This window comes from Palaemon carinicauda, chromosome 38 (assembly GCF_036898095.1).
Source record: "Palaemon carinicauda isolate YSFRI2023 chromosome 38, ASM3689809v2, whole genome shotgun sequence".
Classification (NCBI taxonomy): Eukaryota; Metazoa; Arthropoda; class Malacostraca; order Decapoda; family Palaemonidae; genus Palaemon; species Palaemon carinicauda.
The window spans coordinates 38,542,438-38,560,417 of NC_090762.1; the positions used below are offsets into that span (position 1 = coordinate 38,542,438).

General features: G+C 42.1%; 1 protein-coding gene across 2 annotated transcripts in view; it reads left to right on the forward strand.

Moving 5' to 3' along the window:
* The window catches only part of LOC137630568 (thioredoxin domain-containing protein 11), an 80,490-nt gene that overhangs the window by 19,848 nt on the left and 42,662 nt on the right, over window positions 1-17,980 (forward strand). Inside the window, exons 3-5 of one of the 2 annotated variants that reach the window (XM_068362100.1) lie at window positions 4,397-4,420; window positions 16,857-17,058; window positions 17,685-17,927. In XM_068362100.1, coding sequence (XP_068218201.1) covers window positions 4,397-4,420; window positions 16,857-17,058; window positions 17,685-17,927 — 469 coding nt within the window. The remainder of the gene's footprint in view (window positions 1-4,396; window positions 4,421-16,856; window positions 17,059-17,684; window positions 17,928-17,980) is intronic. The other variant, XM_068362101.1, reaches the window with a different exon arrangement.

The following is a 17,980-nucleotide window of genomic DNA, read 5'->3' on the forward strand; positions in this document are numbered from 1 at the left end:
TCCATCCTCGGGGAAGTACCTGAGATTCACATTAAGCTGATAGAGATATACCAGTTCAAGGTGCTTTAATTCGGCCTGTCCATAGCACTTTAGGTGTTCACTCAGATCATTACCTTAGTGTCCACCTGAATTCAGAAGAACAGTATTGGTCTCTTTCATTATCTAGACGATTGGCTAGTGTTAGCAGATTTGAAGTTCCTTCTCCTCCATCAAGACAGGCCTCTCGCCTTTTGCCAAGATCTGGGGATCGTGATAAATTACGAGAAGTTGTCCCTGCAACCTTCACAAGAGCTAGTATTTCTAGGTTTGAAGATCATGACTAAACTAAGCAAAGTCTTCTCATCCAAAGAACGTGTAGAAAGAATTGAAAAGGGTAGCTCTCCGTTTTCTTTCGCCGGACAACTTGCTAGAAGTTCTTTGCCAAAGGCTTCTGGGACACCTAACCTCTTTGGAGAAGTTGGTTTCCAACGGTCATCTGTGCATTCACTCTGTACAGTGGCAACTGAAGACTTTGGTCTCAGCACCTCGACACACCAAACACCCTGGTGCCGAAGAGAGACCTGAGCTGGTAGGTATCAGACCCCAATCTGCTCAGGGGAGTATACTTTCTCTCTCCTCCTACAGAATTGTTGCTCTTCACAGATGGATCAAAAGAAGGGTGGGAGCCTCATCTGTTGCACCTCACAGAATCCGGGCTTTGGTCAGAATCTGAGGGACAGTGCCACATAAGCCTCTCTCGGCCAAAGCAATCCAATCAGCTCCTCTCAGAGCACTCTGTAGTGCTGATGAGCGACAATGCTACAGTGGTGTCATATATAAACAAACAAGGAGGTACTTTTGAACAACATCCCTGCCAGCTAGTTGTGGAAATCTTCAGATGAAAAGAAAACAACTGGGTAGAACTACCGGCTTTTTTTTTTCCAGGGCAAGAATGTGCTGGCGAACAATATGAGCAAGAGGACTCAGATAGTAGGCTCCAAATGGTCTTTGAAACAACAGATAGCCAACATTGTTTTGACTTTGTGGGGTTCGCCAACAATCAACCTTTTTGCTACGTCTATAAACCGGAAACTTCCAGTGTATTGCTCTTCAGTACTGGACCCCCAGGCAGTCTAGCAAGATGCCTTCCAACATCCGTAGAACAGATAAACACTACACGTTCCCCTCTTCTGCCTAGTAAGGAAGCTCCTAAACAAGGTCACGGGATCGCAATATCTCTCAATGACTCTGGTGGCCCCGCTGTGGCAACATGAGGGATGGTTCCCATACCATCTATATCTGCTCACAGAAGCACTAAGAGAGCTCCCTTCACTTCCCAATCTACTCGGACAACCACGAATGGAAATATTCTACCAGGCGATTCCATTGCTTTGTCCTCACATCTGGAGGTTATCCTGCAACTCCTCACGAAGAAATGCTTTTCGAGACTGGTTACAAAGAGAATGGCAGAATACCTCCGGGAGTCATCTGCAGCAGTATATCAGGCAAGGTGGTCCGTCTTTTGTGGTTGGCGTCGTAGGCGGGGTATGTCTCCCCTTTGTGCCTTTTATCCCTACAATAGCGGAGTTATTGTTGTACTTCAGGGAGGAGAAACTTTGTTCAGTGTCACCGGTGAAAGGCTATCGTTCAGCCTTAAGCCTCATTTTTAAGCTAAATGGAGTTAACATTTCCTCATCTGCATTGTCTCTCATCGTACTGAATTTTGAGTGCACCTGCCCCAGTCCTTGGAACATAATGAAAGTACAGTACTACACTCACTGAAAGGAGCACCATATGAACCTCCTTATCACGCATCAGATCGTGGCTTGACCCTGAATGGTTTCTTCTAGGCCTGGCCTCCGCTAAGATAGTCAGTGAGCTACATTGTATGTCCTATGACATTGTCCATTCAAGGGGATAGGGGCAAGTGACGCTTATTTTCGTCCCTGAGTTTGTAGCAAAGAATCAAAATCCGGCTGTAGCGGATCCTAGATTCGGGCCCTTTCCCAGACCACTAGGGTAGTCTGCCCTGTGAGGGTGCTGAGGAATACCTAAAAATGACTTCCAGAGCCTGTCCCCAGATCAGCAGGCTCTTTATGAGCATGGGGAAAACCAAGAGGAAGAAAATGAAGAACTCCATAAATTCCTGGATTAAACAGATAATTGAGAGAGCCATACAACCAGGCTCCTCACCTTCCAGTCGTTGTCCCTGTGCTCACAACATCATGGTTGTTGGCATTTAAAAAGAATTTCTGTAAGATGCAGGTACTACAAGCTAGGGTGTGGAAACTGCAAAGAACGTTCACCGTCTACTACTTGCAAGATATAACCCACAGGAACCTGGATACATTTACCTTAGGTGCTGGGTGCACAAAACGTGGTCAATAACACCTCGGTGAGTGAGTCCCACTGTAGAATGTGTAAGGTTTGTATATAGTGCCGGAAACAATTACAAATTTGAAATCGTTTGACTTTTCCTAACAATAAACCTGGAGCTCTTTACACATACTGGTCCCACCTTCACCTTCCCCAGAAAGTCCTGCTGCAATTGCAAAATGATGGTTGTTTACTAGTGCTGGTGTGAGCAGGGTGGTTGGTCTACCCCCGCTAACTGGAGGATAGTGACTCCTCGCGAAAGTCTTAACGGGTAGTTTCAGCTATCACCGAAATACAGTATATCACCACTGTAAGAGCTCAAATTATTTCAAATTTGTCATATCTAATCGGACTGATTTTCCCTTTGGGGAAAGAGTTTCTCAGTTGACCCTGTACAGTCATCTTGGATAGGCCTGATCCTATCAATCTACTCATCTCTATGATGAGACACATATGATTCTCCTGGAGTCATTTCCTTTGCTCATGTAGGGGACCAGGTAGATTGACATTTCCAGGGAAGGAAATGAACCTACCAGTTTGGTTCTAGGGGGATTTACAACTCACCAAGCAGGACTAAAGATTTATACTTGTATGAACAAATAACAGATTTTGAAAATAATTTTCAAAGTTGAACTTTATTCCTCAGCCACCCCTCTCAGTTCTGAGCCAAAAGGTCAAAAGTGGAGTTCTTCCAACCGGTGGAGGTACAGAGCTTCTCACCTGCAATCACCACCTGTTGTTAACTTCATCGTTAACAAATTCTACAACTGTTCCAGCACACACTGAAATCATTTCCCTATCTAAAGTCCGTAGGTTTATGTATTTAGGAAAAATACAAATTACTTTTAAAATTATTTCTTATTGGAACTCCTTTGTTTCATTATATGACAAGACATCTCTTAAAAAGCTCTTATTTAAATCAGTATATGAGTACATTATGGAGTGAAGAACTTGCATAGTTTTTGGTTTAACATTACTATACAGTATATCTTGAAAAATTGTAATATTATTTTTTTTGTTATTCATAAACTATGAGGGTCTGGAGTAGTTAAGTTAATGTTTTTATTTTAGGATAGATTATGTAAGCAGTATTTTGACCTCATGAGACACCAAACACCAGACCTTTCTCTGGGTTATGAGAAATTTTTCAGTATTTGTATCACTGTAACACTCATTAAAAAAATTATTCTTGTTGTTAAAACATTTGCCTCGTAAATCAGATATTTTTATGTGAAGGTATTGTAGACTAATAAGCAGTATTACTGTACAGTATTCAATGTTTAGTTATTTTATGTATAGTATAATATGCCTTGTAATGTAACTACTGTACTGTCAATGTGCTAAAGTTTGACTGAATTCTAGCTGTCCATCATAAAAATTTTGGTTACAGAATAAGTGTCCTGTATAGAATTGCAATAATTACTTTAGAGTAATGTGAATATGCCAGTACAGTACATTATACTGTAGTGTACAATCACTTTACTATAAAAGTTCCCATACACATGGTCTAAAAAAATTATAGGAAATGTCAACTTTAGTAACTTTAAAAGAATTTTCAACTGATTTATTTAAAATTGAAAAATACAATCAAGTCAGAAATATACAAGTTTGGCATTTTATATTTTTCATCTTACATAGCTCAAGAAAATTACATTAATTAACTTCGGTTACAGTAATCTTTATTTGTCAAATCTTTGAAGCTGTAATTATTGAACCAGAAACAATTGTATTTCAGTTGTATCCTCAGTTGAATTGATCATCAAAGGACATAGTTTGAATACTCTATCAAATTGTGAGGTGTTTTTTGCATGAATACAGTATCAAATTTTATTTAACCTTGATGATTTCCTGCCAAAAACATTATACATAAATGGGATGTTGGATTTTTTTCATTATGACAAGTTGTATCCATTTTGCCTGCATCTTCATTATGTGAAATTTTTCCCCATAATAAATTTATAAATACAGTAGTTTCTTTGCAATATTATGAGTTGAAACTCCATACATCAGACTCAAGATCAAAATTTTTTTCTTTTCTCAGCTCTTGGGCATTATCATCCGAAGGGTAAGCACTAGCTTCTGAATATAAAATTTTGGTTTTATATTTGCATGTGTGTATTGTCACTGTTGATTTATTCATTAGACATTTAGTCTTGTATTATACACATGTTTCAGAGTAATTTGGCTTTTAGAAATGATTGTCTGTTAGTCATGCAATTTATTCCTAAATCTTACAACACAGTATGTATATTAAGCCCCTTAGTATGTCTGGATTCATATTCAATTGTAGTCACTCTTATAATTGAAGTTATGGGTGTATAATTGTAGTATCTAGCTAATGTAGCTTTGTTCCTAAATAGTTACGAATCATCGTCCTTTGATAGCAGTGTGATTTCAGCGAAGCTTTAACTCTTATTAGAATTTATAACAAAGTGTCAGTACAGTAGTTACTAGTGAATGGCTTGTGTGTACACACTCACCTGGCTATGTCACCTGTACTCTGTTTGTGCACCCTACTCGCAATTTAGTGGTTTGCTTACTGTGGCTGAACGTAGCACGCAGAATACCAACCTATTTCTAGCTTCTCACTACTGTACACAAAAAATATGGTGGAATACCCAAAGGTCTGGGCATAAGGTAAACTTTCAAGAAGAAATGGGCACGGTGCACCACCCCTTGATTTTATACTGTGCACAGGGATCCAGCGAGAACCTTGGGAACTCGCCTCTTATTTTTTCTCCTGTGTATACCGTCTCTCTTCCACCAGTACTCTGCACCGTGTTCTTCAGGACAACTGAGTAGCTCATGGGATAGGTAAGATTTTTTATTTGATACTAAATACTCTATCTTTAAGCAAAAAAGGGCTGTGCGAGGGGCACTTTATGTAAGCCAATTAATTCTGCATCTATATAGTAAATGGGTTTATTTCAAAATGAAAAAAGAAGTTTCTAGAAATGTTACCATATTGAATGAGACTAACCAGCCCAGAAAATGGATTTGAGAAAAACAAGCTGCCCACACATAAGCACTCCCATATCTGCACAAAGACACCAGGAACCGGTTGTTTAGGAAGCCTATACATTAAAAAAGAAGATATAAAATACAAAAGTCCTTCATAATGCCATCCCATCCGGTTCCAGATGCCAAACCTATATAGTAAGTGTTAAATTACCGACAGAGCCTCTCCGGTCAAGGCAGACATAAGAAAGCTTCAAGTTAAGGAGAACCCTACAACATTACAGTCTATGATCTGCATACACAGTCAGCAGGGTTTAGACATTAATATCACTAAAAATTTGACGTACAGAAACTTTTTCCAGTCCCTTTCTGGTCTTGTTTTTGGGGATGAATATATATTTTAATCAAAGAACTTTGTGTCCACAGGAGAAAAGGTAATTACCCTATTATGGGAAAACGTCTGTCAGTGATAAACATCATCGTGGCATAAGAAAATCTAGTTTTGGGTAAATGGTAACCAGCTTCAAGCATAATTTCCCCACAAGTTCCACTTATCCTTGTTACCTCAAATAGTGATATCCTGCGTTCACATATCAAGGACGAATGTTACAATCATGAAATAATGATATACTGTATTCAATCTATATAATGGTGTGATTTGCTTACTATACCATTTCAACCATGACACCAACAACTACAGTCTAGAAGACGAGTGAGCTGTCTATTTACATCTACAGATAAAACCAAATTCCTCAACAGAATGCACAATCAAAGTTGCTCGGACTTTGGCAGAATTCTGAGTAGGTAGTTTCTTTATCTTCATAGTGCCCTACTGGGTGTAGGCCGTGCTGCCCATTACCTGATAAGAAAAAACGAAAAAACATATTACAGATTACTTGGGACATTTTTAAGAGGGGCTTAAGGCTATGAAACATAATACTAATCAATAAAGTTTTTCACACAAACTGTTATTAAAGCAAGAGATTTACTGTGCCATCACACTTGTTTGTGGAAGCGCAGTCCCTTGTTTGCAACAGCTCACTTGTTAACTATCCCTTACAGGTGGAAGTACAACCCCTGTGCATGCACCCCTTATATGGGAGAATGCACCTGGCCATGAGCTCTAATGGGAGCGCTCATCCTAACCTGAGAAGATATACATGTCGGTACGAGCATATTCTTCCAATCGTGCATTCACCAGCACACAAGGGCTTCAAGGGAAGAGAGCCCCTTTGCCATTGTCTCTTCTTCATCAAGTACCAGTTGCGGTCTGTATTGGGACCAGAATGGAAATAGGTTAAACCTTGATAACTCTGAGATCATGCTGACCCCTTACCGCTTATTGGGAGACAAGTCTAAGTATTTGGATCCTTCTGCTCAAAACTCAGCTTCAGCCCCAGTAGAGGTAGAACAATTGAGACTGAATCAACCTTCTTGAAGGTCCTTGGCCTGATCAGGGAAACAAATGGCATAAGACCACCATTGACCATTTATTCATTGTTCGTAAGGGTTCAAGGCCCACCCTGGAACTTTCCATGTTGGAGCTAGAACTTGAAGCTATCGAATGTCAATGTTCAAGTATCTGGGAGAAGTAATTCCCTCCAAATGAGCGGCTTTGATAAGATTTTTGCCTCCTGGCACTCTTGTTAGATAAGTTTTTATGTACCTGAGGAGGCCATCCTGTTCTCTCTGTCAATTGATGCTGCGGTTATGACCCTGACTCCAGGGACATTGGTGAAAAGACATGGGTCAGAACTTACCATCTTCTCTTCTTCCGAGTCTGCCAACAGGGAAGCTGGATCCATGACAAGCCTCTAGGTGACCTCGTGGTTGAACGACTAGTCAGTGACACTGGCAGCCTTAGCAAGAAGAACTGTACCAAATTGATTCTCTCAAGGGTAAAGGCGATCACTGTACCTTCTTGGCTTACCAGTCAGCCAACTAGAGGACAAACTGATTCCTTAAACTGAGGGACGTGGTTGCAGCAAAGTTTGGAAGACACATTGGACAGCAAGAAGCTCTTTATTATTATTATTATTATTATTATTATTATTACTTGCTAAGCTACAACCCTAGTTGGAAAAGCAGTATACTGTAAGCCCAGGGGCTCCAACAGGGAAAATAGCACAGTGAGGAAAGGAAACAAGGAAAAATAAAATTTTTAAGAAGAGTAACATTAAAATTAATATCTCCTATACAAACTATGAAAACGTGAACAAAACAAGAGGAAGAGAAACAAGACAGAACAGCGTGCCCGAGTGTACCCTCAAGCAAGAGAACTCTAACCCAAGAAAGTGGAAAACCATGGTACAGAGGCTATGGCACTACCCTAGACTAGGGAACAATGGTTTGATTTTGGAGTATCCTTCTCCTAGAAGAGCTGCTTACCATAGCTAAAGAGTCTCTTCTACCCTTAAGAAGAGGAAAGTGGCCAGTAAGCAATTACAGTACAGTACCCCTTTGGCTTAAGAAGAATTGTTTGGTAATTTCAGTATTGTCAGGTGTATGAGGACAGAGAAGAATCTGTAAAGAATAGGCCATACTATTCGGTGTATGTGTAAGCAAAGGGAAAGTGAACCATAATCAGAGAGAAAGACCCAATATAATACTGTCTGGCCAGTCAAAGGACCCCATAACTCTAGCGGTAGTATCTCAATGGGTGGCTGGTGCCCTGGCCAACCTTGAGAAAGGCCTCCATTAAGCGAAGCCCTGTGCTCTTTCCTCCAAGGCAAGTTGAAAAGGCAGGGGAGAAGTGGAGAAAGTCATCCCAAACTCTTTTCCTCAAAGCTTTTTCATGAGCTTAAAGACTCGAGACTGACAACAAATTCAATGATTGCAATAAAGTAGTCTTTGAAGAATCAGTCGTTGAGTTCTAGAACCAAGTCGGCCTCTCCTCCTGGTTCTTCACACAGGATGACTGATCCCAGTTATTCCTTTCGACCGCGGCCTAGTTATTCCAGAAGAGGACACGGTAGAAGAGAAACCAGACACTGGTAAAGAAGGCAGTCTCCTCTGGTGCCTACCACAAATGGGTGGTGTGTTTCAAACCATTGGGCAAGGTAACAGTTTTACCTGGCCAAAGAGGGGATTTTAAAGGTCCTTTGGGACAGATACCAACTCCCATTCTTTGGCTCGTGTCCTTCTCAACTTTCCATGAGAGAGAGCCCACCCAAACACTAAACATTAGCGAGGTGTGCAGGCAAGCTCCTCTCAATGACGAGGACTGCATAACTACAGTTGCTTCCCAACACTCCCATAGTGAGGTTCTGGCACAAGCTACTTCGTTTGTGCATTCGCTCACACCTTTACGATCACCAGGAAGGTGTAAAATCCCATTTTTTTGCCACAGGTAGGAATGCTTGCAACCACTTGTGGCCGCCGCATCTCATCATTATGCCCCAGGGCACAATGAGTCTCGTTAGACATAATCTTGCAGCTATTGTTGTTAATATGCATGCTTTCTGACTGCTTGTGGCCACCACATCTCATTGTTTTCAGAAAACAATCTTGTGAGACATAATCCATTGGGGTTATTATCTCTGACTTCTCTTTCTTTATGGGATAGAGAACTCTAGAATTATCACATAATGCCAGCCTCCAATCTCTTGCGATCTCCGCCTCACCCCGTCTTGCCCTCAGGATACAACGGTCTTGCCCTCAGGATACAACGGTCTTGAGACATAACCCTTCAAGGTTATTCCCTTGCCTCTATTCCTGATGGGATAAAATTAGTTTATGCTTATGAGGCGGACGGACAAGTGCCTACTACCGACAAAGATCTGAATTTTGATTGCTTCGCTAGCTTCATGTGCTCCTCGTAGGTGCATCCACAACCACAAACTTGTTCACAATGCTTAGACTAGTCAACAATCATTTTATTTTGACTAATGATGTCTGCATACATTGTTCCCACAAGTGACTCCATTAGCTACCTCAGGGGAGATCACAACGAGAAAACATGTTCATGATGCTCAAGTTTGTGCACAAATACTTACCCTGATCAGGGAAGTTGGGATTTGGCACACCCACATGCTTCAAGCAAGCTAATATTGTATTATTATTACTACTACTACTACTACCTGCTAAGCTATAAAACTAGTTGGAAAAGCGGGATGCTATTAGCCCAGGAGCTCCATGAGGGAAATTAGCTCAGTGAGGAAAGGAAACAAAATAAAATTCCTTAATTACAGTAACAACATTAAGATAGGTATTTCCTAATCAAACTATAAAAACTTTAACAAAACAAGAGGAAGAGAGATAAGATAGAATAGTGGGCTCGAGTGTACCCTCAAGCAAGAGAACTCTAACCTAGGACAGTGGAAGACCATGGTACAGAGGGTATGGCACTACCCCAGACTAGAAAATAATGGCTTTTTGTCCTCCTAGAACAGCTACCTACCATAGCTAAAGAGTCTCTTTTACCCTTACCAAGAGGAAAGTGGCCACTAAACAATTGCAGTGCAGTAGTTAACCCTTGGATGAAGAAGAAATGCTTGATAATCACAGTGTTGTCAGGTGTATGAGAACAGGAGAATCTGTAAAAAATAGGCCAGACTATTCAGTGTATGTGTAGGCAAAGGGAAAATTAACTGTAACCAGAAAGAAGGATCCAATGTAGTATTGTTTGGCCAATCAAAGGGCCCGATAACTCTCTAGTGGTAGTATCTCAACAGGTGGCTGGTGCCCTGGCCAACCTACTACCTCTAAATATGGCTGTTCGCTTTGCCAGTTGCTTGCACTTCCTTCGCAAGCTAATAGATCCTTTTGGGAGTAGCAAGGGCTCCTACCTTGACATAGGCAGTCTGCCCTCAAGTAGGCTCATCCTCATCCATGTCAGAAAAGATACCTGTCAGTAGGGAGAAGGAGGTCACATTTGCAAACATTTATCAATGTTTTCCAATCGAGTATTAGGCACAACAAACAAATTGGCTGCACCTGGATCTTTGTTCTGCCCTGGGATACCCGTCATAAGGTATTCCTGCAGTAAGATTGGAGGAAACTTACGGTGTATGTATGAAAATTTTTGTGTGTGTGACTGGTCCATAACCAGACATGTATAAAACTACCTGGCTGATAGATGTGACTGAAGATACATCTCAGTCTTGTCTTTCGGAAGTAGTTGCTTGCAACTGAGCGGTTGCTTGACAGCAATCACCTAGGGAGGTTCACTGTAATGCCATTATCCACTAGAGATAACTGGGCTACTACACGACAGCGATCAACATGAAATGTTTACTTGTTAAGCATCCTAGGCACTTGGATAAGAATTGATCTTTCGTTTAAGAGTCAAATTGTCCTGATTTCTCCTAATTGAACCATCCAAACCTTCAGTGTTTGTCAATGTTGTAGACACATTCCCCAAGCGGTGCTGGCTGCCCTACTGGGTAGTTAGCTGACCAGGTAATTTCAGAGTCTGTCCCAGTTTCTGATGGAAACAGAAGGTTAGACATAGCTTTTCCCCTTTCATTGACTCTACATCAGTGATTTTGACCACTGATTATTACTGAAGGTTATCCCCCCAAGGATATACCTAGAGTCATCCTTTCAAATTTTTAATTTGCCATAGAGGGCGTGAGGCACCGCCTGTGGTCAACCCCTCGAGTGTTCACAAGAATGTTCACTCTGCTTGCAACCAGGGTCAATTCCAATGCAGGCCACCTTCCTCATCCCTTAGACGACTGGTTAAATTCTAGCAGACTCAGTGAAGCTGTTTCTTCATCAGTAAGTCAACCTTTTGGGTTTTTTTTTTACCTCATCTCAAGATAAAACTGATAGAATTCATCCTGGTAACTTCCATGAGAACTAACATATTTAGAAAAGCAAATAACATCCAAGAGGCAAAGTTGCTCGGTCCGATCAGGGAGGACTCCTGGAAGCAGAATATCCCTTCCGCAACACTTCTTTCAGGCGCACTGATTGCTGTCTTCTAAGGTACCTGAACCTAAGAGTTCTTTGGCTCTGGCAGAAAGCTAAAGTCCCCTCTAGTGGTAACTGGTCCTTTTGGTGTTAGCAGAGGTTTGACGGACTTACGAGTCCGATAGGATCAGAGTGAAAAAGAGACCCGAGTTGGAAGGTAGTTTTCACCATCCTTCTCAAGGAAGTAGACCTTCTTTCTCCCACATTTCATGCTCTTGGGGGGAAGCATCAAAAGAAAAGGGGCGGGACCTCCTTTGTCGTGACTCATGCCCTCTGAGTCTCGAACGTGTGGACAAATACCATCCTGAAATGTCGGGATGCAGTAGCTGAGAGATTCCATCAGAAGGTCCCTAGCACCGAGATCAATAGGTTCAGACATTCCTCCCTAGAGGGATCCGTCTTGTTCGAGCCTAAGGATGTTGTAACATGCCGCTAAGAGGTGGAGGAAGTCTCATCAAGACTCCCTCCTTTATAGGGCTTTAACATCCTTGTCCTATAAACCTCCAGTACCACAGCAGTCCCATCCAGTCAAGACCACTAAGACGACAACAGCAGTGAAGACCTTGGTGTCTAAGCCCTTCCCTGTCAAAGAAAGGAAAGGCAAAAAGTCCTCCAGGGGAGGCAAGAATCCTAGAGGGAGCAGCAGAGGCCACAAATGCTAGGATAGGCATTCACCCTGCTTGTACACCAGTGGGGGGATGCCTACAAAGTTGCTTAAACAGGTGGAAGCAACTCGGGGCCGATTCCTGGACAATCTCCGTGATCAGTCTAAGATATCGCGTCCCGTTCATAACATCTCTACCTCCCCTGACAACGAATCCAGTGTCATTGAACTCCCTTGCCATGGGATCGGTAAGGGGGCAAGCCCTTCGGGCAGAAGTCCAGACCCTGTTAAAGAAGGGCGCTCTCCAAGGGGTCCTCAACGGATCTCCAGACTTCTTCAATCGACTCTCTCTTGTAAAGAAGGCGTCTGGAGGCTGGAGACCAGTCATCGATCTCTCAGCTCTGAACAAGTTTGTCAAACAAACAGTCAGACTAGCAGTAAGACCGCAAGACTTTATGTGCACACTGGACCTAAAGGACGCGCACTTCCAGATCCCAGTCCATCTGTCTTCAAGGAAGTACTTAAGATTCAGTCTAGACAACAGAAAGTACCAGTTCAAGGTGCTGTGCTTCAGTCTCTCTACAGCACCACAAGTCTTCACCAGAGTGTTCACCCTAGTATCATCTTGGGCACACAGGATTGGCATCCGTCTCCTCTGTTATCTGGACGACTGGTTAATCCTAGCAGACTTGGTGTCAACCCTTCTTCAACACTGAAACAAACTTCTGAGACTTTGCCAAGATATGGGGATCATGGTAAATTTTGAGAAGTCTTCATTGCTTCCCACTCAAAGACTGGTATACCTAGGCATGATTATAGACACCACTCTTCCCAAAGCCTTCCCATGAGACGACAGGATAGCAAGGCTGAGGAAGGTCGCAAGACCTTTCTCAGACGAGAAGAACTTCCAGCCCAATTGTGGTTACGTCTCCTCGGTCACCTTTGATTGCTAGCCCGTCTAGTTCCCAATGGTCGCCTCAGGATGAGATCCCTCCAGTGGCGACTCAAGTCCCGGTGGAATCAAGAGTACGACTCCCCAGACATCCAGATCCCCATGGGACCTGTGGAACTGACGGATCTCCAGTGGTGGGTGGCAGACAAGAACCTACAAAAAGGAGTGGATCTTCTCGTCCTACCCCCGGATTTGATGCTGTTTTCGGACGCTTCAAAAAAAGGGTAGGGGTCCCACATGCTGCACCACACGACCTCAGGCCTGTGGTCAGAGTCAGAGAAGTACCTCCACATAAATCTCCTAGAGATGAAGGCTGTCTTTCTGGCCCTTCATCAGTTCCAACAGTACCTGGCAAGTCACTCTGAGGTGGTGATGAGCGACAACACCACAGTAGTGGCCTACATCAACAAACAAAGAGGTACTTTTTCGCAACAACTATCCCATCTAGCAGTAAAGATACTGAGGTGGGTCGAAATCCACTCGATACCACTATCGGCACGCTTCATTCCGGGCAAAAGGAATGTGCTCGCCGACAACCTGAGCAGAGCATCTCAGATAGTGAGTACCTAGTGGTCTTTGGATCATCTAGTTACTGTTCCCCAGTCCCAGACCCCAAGGCTCTCTGGCAAAATGCTTTCCAACAACGGTGAGACAACATCGACGTTTACGCCTTTCCCCCGTTCTGTCTGATGAGGAGGGTACTCAACGAGACCAGAACATTGGGCAATCTTTCAATGACCCTCATAGCTCCGCTATGGCATCACGCAGAATGGTTCCCGGACCTTCTGCAACTCCTAACGTAGCCACCAAGAGAACTCCCTCCATGACACAATCTACTCAAACAACCACATACTGTACCAACATCTCACTACGGCTTCACGCCTGGAGACTATCCAGCATCTCCTCTCTGAGAGAGGATTTTCGCAACAAATTGCGTTCAGGATATCTGGACACTTGCGAAAGTCTTCAGCAGCAGTCTACCAGGCAAAGTGGAAAGTCTTCTGTGGTTGGTGTCATGGAAGGGGCATCTCTCCACTCGATGCCACTATTCCAACAATAGCGGAGTTCCTTGTGTATTTGTGTGAATAAATGTGCCTTTCAGTTTCGGCAGTGAAAGACTATCGCTCAGCCTTAAGTCTCGCCTTCATGCTGAAAAGAATGGACATTTCCTCATCGCTAGAACTTTCTCCACTCATACATAGTTATGAACTTACCTGCCTTCAGTCGGAAGTGAGACCTCCCCCATGGAACGTGGTTCGAGTTCTCAGGTCTCTTAAGAGACCTTTCTATGAACCATTACGCCAGGCATCAGATCGCCACCTAACCTGGAAGACGGTATTCCTGTGAGCTTTGGCCTCGGCCAAGCGAGTCAGCGAACTTCATGGTCTCTCGTATGACATTGCCCATTACCATCTCTTAGTATGCCCAGGAAGGAGCTTGAGGCTGTACCTTAAAAGAACAGCCGCAGCCCATTCTCGTGTGCCAGCACCATTCGTCAGCGCAGGAAGGACAAAGAGGAGGGTCACCAAGAACACCATCTCTGCATGGATTCGCAGGGTCATTGACCTGGCACTGAATCCGGACCCACCTCCGTCACGTCGCCCCAGAGCACATGATGTCAGGGGCATAGCTATGTCCCTGGCTTTCAAAAGAAATTTTTCAGTGACGCAGGTTCTTCAAGTTGGGGTGTGGAAACGTCAAACAATGTTCACATCCCACTACCTGCAAGACGTGACACAGGAGACTCGATACGTTCTCTATCGATCCTGTGGTGGCTGCACAACAGCTGGTATAAAACCTCAAGCTCCTTATTGGACAAGTAGCAGAAGGTTGAGGGCATTGTTACTTGGTTTTAGTCTGCATGAATGAAAAGGTTTGACTGGCCCTTATTCTTTTCTTCATCATCCCCTCTCTTGGAGAAAGCAACATCCTGGGTTCTCTGCATAGCTGACCTCAAACCACTGCAGGTAAACCATGCTCCCTTGTGTTCCTAGTATTAAGATTAATACTGTTAGGTCCCCATACCCTGATGAGGTGGTATTGGGAAAGTCCTAGTCTACAAGTTTCCATCTAAAGAACTTCGGAACAACTTTCTAGGATGAGTCACACTTCTTCATACCTTCACACACAGCTTGCATAGGCCGCAGACCTAGCGTAGCAAGGTTCTAGCGAGGTGCAAGGACTCCTTATTTCTTAGGTGCTTACACACTCAAATAAGGAGTCCCCGGGCAAAGCCAGAAGCCAGACTGGCTGGGATATCCACCCTTCCAAATGGTTGAGTCACCCCTATTAAATAGCGTGGTTTGTATTCCAGTTACGGAACAAATGAAAAATTTGTAGATAATTTGTATTTTTCCTAACTATACAAACCTTAGCTATTTAACCAAACTTGGCTGCCAGCCCTATCCCCCTTGAAGTCCTACCTGCAAGCAAAGTGAGCTTAAGCACAGGTGTGTGAGAAGGGGGGTTAGCAAGCTACCCTCCCCTACCCCCGCTAACTAGTGGTGTGGGTAGTAAACTCTCGTTAAAAATTAATGGCTCGTCATTTCAGCTACGCCAAAAGTGATACCCCTATTAAATAGCTAAGATTTGTATAGTTAGGAAAAATACAAATTATGTACGAATTTGTCATATTTGGAAGTAATTTGTAATATTCCTAACAATACAAACCTTGAGCTCTATACAGATTTGTCCCACCATCACCTATCCCCTTGCAAGTCCTGCCTGTAATCAAAAGTGACGCATCACAGGGGAGTGTGTGATCGTGGTGGCCAGTCTACACCAGCTACTTCCCTGCTAACTAGCTGTGGGTGGTTATACCTCACTTAAAAGTCTTATGGCTTGTTACCAGCTTCGCCGAAACATATTCTCTTTAAAGAGCTCAAGGTTTGTATTATTAGGAAAAATACAAATTACTTCCAATTTTTTATTCATTGCTTCAATGTCTTCTAAATACAGTACCGAAATTTATATACTTATTGTACAAAGAATCACTAGTAATACTAAACTTTATTATTGAGCAAAGTCCATTTTTCAATTATTGAAATGTTTATACATTAGAAGAATTACATTATACAGAATTATTCTAAGTTATAATAATTAAAAAAAAAAAACCCATTGCAAGACTTTACATTACTATGGGCCGTCTACTTCAACCCCATTGTTTTGCCGTACAATATCATGATTTTGGAAATGATTGTAATTTGAACACAAGGAAATCTTTGATGTTCGAATAACCCAAAGCACCAGTATCGAAGTATCGGCAATTTAAGCTCATTTTTTATCGGCTGATAACGATACCAGATTCTCATAGTGGAGGTCAATGCCGATACCGGTGTCATGACAGTGGTTGATATCAATACTCACAAAAAAGGCCGACACTATCGATACTGTTGCTATTGGCACATCTCTACTCTGGGATCACAATGGGGAATTGGCCCATGTTGGAGAACCAAGTAACCCCCATCTCTGTTACACTCGCTAGTCTCTCACAATAGATGTTTTTCGTTTACCCCGCTGAGTCAGTAATGCTGTTGTTTGTATTTAAAGGACTCAGGTTTATATAGGAAGGAAAATCACAAATTAAATGAAATTTGTGCTTTATAATGTTTCCATGCAAGTTATTTTTCACTGATTTTCTAGTCCAGGAGTTTATGCTAAAAATAACCACAGCATTGGAGTAGTTTGGAATCCCAACTCATTGGTTTGGTTAAACTATACAACTGCTATACAATTATACTAGTCCACATTACAGTACATTACTATCAAGTACTGTGATGATTAGTAAAAGAAATCTTACTCTTGTTATTGTAAAAATCTATCTATATCCTAAAATTACTTTTTACTTTACAGTGTTTTCATTTGTCATATTAAGCTGTTTTTGTTTGTTGATGGTTATCAATAAGAGTGGTACATGTAAGTTAGAAATTATTTTAATAAACTTTTTAAGAACAAATTCCTCCTATCATATACTATATGAACAGTAAGTTTTTGATTCCTTTAATATTATTTCTTTATCAGAAATATAAATTTAATTTGCAGTAAATTCACTCTTTCCTATATCTTTTGCAGAAGTCCACTTGTAAAGTCATCCACACCTTTCTTTCCACGACATTCCCTCATATCTGATTTTTACTCGGGTGATGTTGGGACTCTCACTGAACGTCTCCTAACGGCCGACCTGTCTTTCGTTGTCTATTACGCACCGTGGGATAGAGAATCGCAAATTCTTCGTTGGGAAATAGAAAAAGTTGCTCGTTATTACCATGAACAGGTCAGTAGGGAAATTGCTTTAGCAAGAGTGATTACATTTTCTTTTGGACACAGTATTTTAGTTGAACCATTGTCATACGGTTTCTGTTCCAAACTGCACATTGATTAAAAGATTCATATACTGTATGCAGGTTAGAATTAGTCAGATTTATTGTAACAAGGAGTTTTTCAGAATCTAAAGAATATACTTTGTGTAAAGAAGAAATTTCAGTGATTATAAATTTTATTCTTCTGTCAGGAATATAAAGTACAAAGCTCAAGTCACTAATCATGGACCTTCAGTTATTTCAACACAATCTTATCAGGGTTTTTTTTTTTTTTTTTTAAATATTATTGTATGATCCTTTTCTTAGTAGGGATACCATAATGTGGTGAAGGGGTTTGTGTATCACTATGACCAGCAAAGCTGTTCTAGTCAGGTTTGCTGTGAGAGATCAGATTATAGTCTCCCACCATCACCAATCCGCAGTGACCAGTGTGGTGATGAAAATGGCCAAACCCCAGACATGACTATGGAAATGTCTGAGGCTCGTGTCCTGCAGTGGACTATAAATGGCTGCATTTGTTGTTTTATTATTGTATGATACCTTAATCTTGTACGCTGGAGCCATTCTCATTTCCTTTCAGATTTATTTTGCAGCCATTAATTGCTGGCATCCAAGATCAGAATGTAAAACAAAGTACAAAATTCGAATCTTCCCTGCGTTGATCTTACACGTTCGATCCCTTTCTGGCTTGGAGACAAAGGCTATAGCGTATGGAGGACCCAAGGATGCTGGGCACATCATACGGTTCCTTTCTCGCACTCTTCACCCGCTTTCCCACGTCAACAGTAATGCTGACCTTGCCCGACTACAGATGGAGCACAGTGTAAGCTAAAAATATAAAGGGTATTTTAGATTTTATTGAGATTTCAGCAATTG